General features: G+C 31.8%; 1 protein-coding gene across 2 annotated transcripts in view; it reads left to right on the forward strand.

Moving 5' to 3' along the window:
* The first annotated feature begins 1669 nt into the window (after positions 1 to 1669).
* LOC112521219 (carboxylesterase 2-like) overlaps positions 1670 to 3671 on the forward strand; it is a 5972-nt gene continuing 3970 nt past the window's right edge. Inside the window, exons 1-2 of one of the 2 annotated variants that reach the window (XM_025129944.1) lie at positions 1670 to 2358; positions 2680 to 2797. In XM_025129944.1, the coding sequence (XP_024985712.1) occupies positions 2328 to 2358; positions 2680 to 2797 (149 nt within the window). In that variant the 5' untranslated portion in view covers positions 1670 to 2327. The remainder of the gene's footprint in view (positions 2359 to 2679; positions 2798 to 3671) is intronic. The other variant, XM_025129943.1, reaches the window with a different exon arrangement.

Here is a 3671-nt window from a genome sequence, read left to right on the forward strand (position 1 = left end):
TTTTTCTATGTATTCGAATGAATGAATAAAAGAATCCCATCTTTTCCAATTCGTTTTCAAGAAAATGAAAGAGAATCAATTTTGTCGTTATACTTAAATTTCACTTTTTATCTGATCAAATGAGTGTTTAGATGCATGTTTTCAAAGTGATTAGTGTGATAAGACAACTAGTTACAATAAAATGATTAAAGTAAGCAATCGTTAGATCATATTTACGTTTAAAAATCCCAAGTACAAAACTTTCCATACATTACATTGACAAGGGATAATTGCTTTTACTTTTCCACCACACACGAGACACACTTGCAACATATGTCACCACGCAGATAACATACATCGGCACACACAATACACATCAACATTTGTCCTAGCAAACTCGTAACACACATTATGTGCGAAAATGCATATACGAGCACATAAAAACACGTAGTTGTGCACACATCGACACCTTCGTATACAAAAGTTTGTAAACGCCAAATAGAGTTTATGTTTTTCGTCCTTGTGGTTTGTGAAAAATTTGTGGATTTCATTTTTGTGGTTTGGAAATTGCAGTTTTTATTCCTATGGTTTGTAGTTAATTGCTATTTTTATCGACGGGCCTAATTAACACCTACCTTTAAATGTGAGGAACTAACATAGGAATGAATTGTAAACCATAAGACGAAAATAACAATAAATTTTAAATCCTAATGATGGAAAAAATATAAATTGTAAACCATAGCAATGAACATCATTATTGTAAATCATACATACCAATTAACTAAGATATTTATAGAAATGATTAGAGTCAATTTATTATAATTTGGATATTTATGAAAGATATAAGAGCTCATTTATTATGATCAGCGCTTTATATTAAGAAAAGATCGAGATATTCATTGAATCATATATATATTGATTGCACTAAATAAACAGTTGAGATTGATTTGTATGATTTGTACAAGCCATCGCCCGAAACTTCCAATAATGTATTCATTGAGCAATAAGAAACGACTGGGCTTTGAGGTTGAAAAAGGGTTTGATTGAGCTTTTTCAGTCTTAACCGGATACTTTTCAGGTAAGGCTTTTTTGGGGTAGGCCTAGGCTTGCTGCAAATATTTTGGCCTCGATGGGCTTTGAGCACTAGCCTCCGGGCTTTAGGCTTGGATTTTTTTGTCCATCTCTAACTTAGATTGATGAAATGTGAGGGAAATAGTACTTGAAACCGATTATACATACGTTTATGTATGTACAATGTTGAGTTCTAGTGAGAATGAAAGTTACTAATCGAAAGGATAAGAAAGATCTCTGCCTTTGGATCAATCATAATTGAAGGTTATCACTAATAGTGATGCATCGGATTAAGTACCATGATAAATGCAATTCATTTGGATGTGAGATTAAAACTGAGAGTTTAGATCTCATTCTTACTAACTTATAATATCAAATGATCCTTCGTCTGTAAGCACGTACGTGTATATATATATATATATATATCAAGTAAATGAAGTATTAGTTGGCGCCCTTTCCAGTATATGAATATCATCTCACAGAGTCAAATCATTATCGTCCAATATCTTCTATCATATTCATGATTTATGTAGAAAGAGATGGACCCGTACCGTATTTCTTCAAGATTTGCTTGTGGATGCATGTTCAACTCCCAAGTCCAGTGTTACTGGTTAGTGCATGAACCTTAAACCATTTCAAGAGATGATTCAAAACTTTATAACTTATTCTTTCATCATTCATCACGTCGTCATGTTTTACTGAATCATAATGCTTTTTTGTCTCTGTGTGTGTGTGTGTGTTTATATATGCCTAGTTGTGAGATTGTATATATAAGCACAAACATGTGTATTTGATTTGTCGCTATAGGTCACTGGATCAGAATCAAAATATATTAGGTAACTTCTTGCTTATCATGTGGAAATGGTGTTCACATAATATCGTATTTTGAAGCACCTTTTCTTCTACCAACTGGCTACAAGCATATATTCTCAAGATATCCACCGCAGCCTCAGYGACAATTTAGGTTTTAGGGTTTACATTTTYCATTTTCTTGGTTTTGATTGGTTAAAGTTCTATCTTGAAACCAATAAAGTTGCCAAATTTATTATTCCCTTCCTCAGATGTTCCTTTTCCTCATCAGATTCTAGTTYAACAGGTGGTTTTAGGCAGTGTCCAACTGGTGTAGACATAGCTGATCATCTGTCRTTACCCATTTTCGTAATTTACCTCTACCCGTAATTCGTTATAAATAGACACAAATATCCCTTTGATTTCATCCATCATTCGCATCACTGAGTGCTTTCTTGATTTGCTTCAATAACTTATAGTTGAAGACAATGAGTTACAACAACTCTAATCTTGGTTCAGGTTAGTTTCTTTTACATCTTTATGTGACTAACCATATTGGTGCATTTGCTTTTAAAACACATGGGGACACAGTGCACCAAGATAGTCTGACCAAAATTATGTATATAACTTCGGCCATTACCTTCTATTATAAACCCAGACTAATCCTTGGTGCATTGTCCTAAAAGCTTAGGGTGACCCTCATCGACAAGCCATGATACCGTAAACCATGCTTTTTCTTAAATTTGTGTTCTTGCAAATAAGTTGTTTCCATTTTTAACCCTACAAGCTAGCTGTTTTGATCCTGTTGTCAAGATTTAGGGGTTTAATGTTTTCTTTCAGGTAGTAGAAATGCGAGAAGAAATGTGTCGGAATTTGGAAGGACTTTTGTGGTGATGCCCAAAGGAACTCATCAAGCAACAATTGTTTGGTTACATGGAATCGGTGAGAAGGGCTCAAGGTGATAATATTTTATATCTGCATCTTAATTTGCTAATATAAATCAACTTCAATTCATTTTAAAAACTCTACTCGTTTTTTGACGTTTGACGTCGAAATTGACAAGATTTTATTGTATTTATATGAAGGAAGTGTACGTAAATATCAAATGCATTAGAATACACAAATTTTGAAGATATAAAAAACATCTAGAAAGATAGTTTTTTGAATCTTAATTGACTCTCTTTGTGATGTTGAGGTGGTCCTTAAATAACACCATGCATACACAACCATGTGTTTGGCTTCAATGCAGGTGTCTACACCCCGTGCTCACCTCAACTCCACTTGTGGCAACAAGACTTCATGGATTCTATTAGAATATATGGAGCCTTTTTTAATTAAATATTCTTTATTTTAAAAAAAGCCCATTATATATATCTATATCTATATCTATATCTATACTATCTTATTAAACAAATTTAGCAAAAGTTTTAGTCTTAAAATACTAAATGATCAAAATACCCTTTATACTCACTTTTTCACCCCATTCTCTCCGCACATACACTCATCCTCTCACAACCGAATTTTTTTAAAATTATAATTTTAAATTTACACTTTATACTCCTATAATTAATTAATTAATTTACTTTGCGTCATTTACTTTTAAATGTTTCATTTTAAACCTTTATCAAATTAACATACATAATCGTATATCAATTAAAACRTGTTTAAAAAATACATTTTTATTTTAACAAGTTACACAATTATAATTGTCTCGTTAATACCTTCAAAATGAGTCCAATATTGAATAATTTTTTACTTAATTATATTATTATATATTATATATACTGTGAAAAAATATTTTTAATATTTACGATTTATACTTTTATAGTTAT

Source organism: Cynara cardunculus (assembly GCF_001531365.2).
Source record: "Cynara cardunculus var. scolymus isolate 2C chromosome LG 11, CcrdV1, whole genome shotgun sequence".
In the NCBI taxonomy this organism is placed as follows: Eukaryota; Viridiplantae; Streptophyta; class Magnoliopsida; order Asterales; family Asteraceae; genus Cynara; species Cynara cardunculus.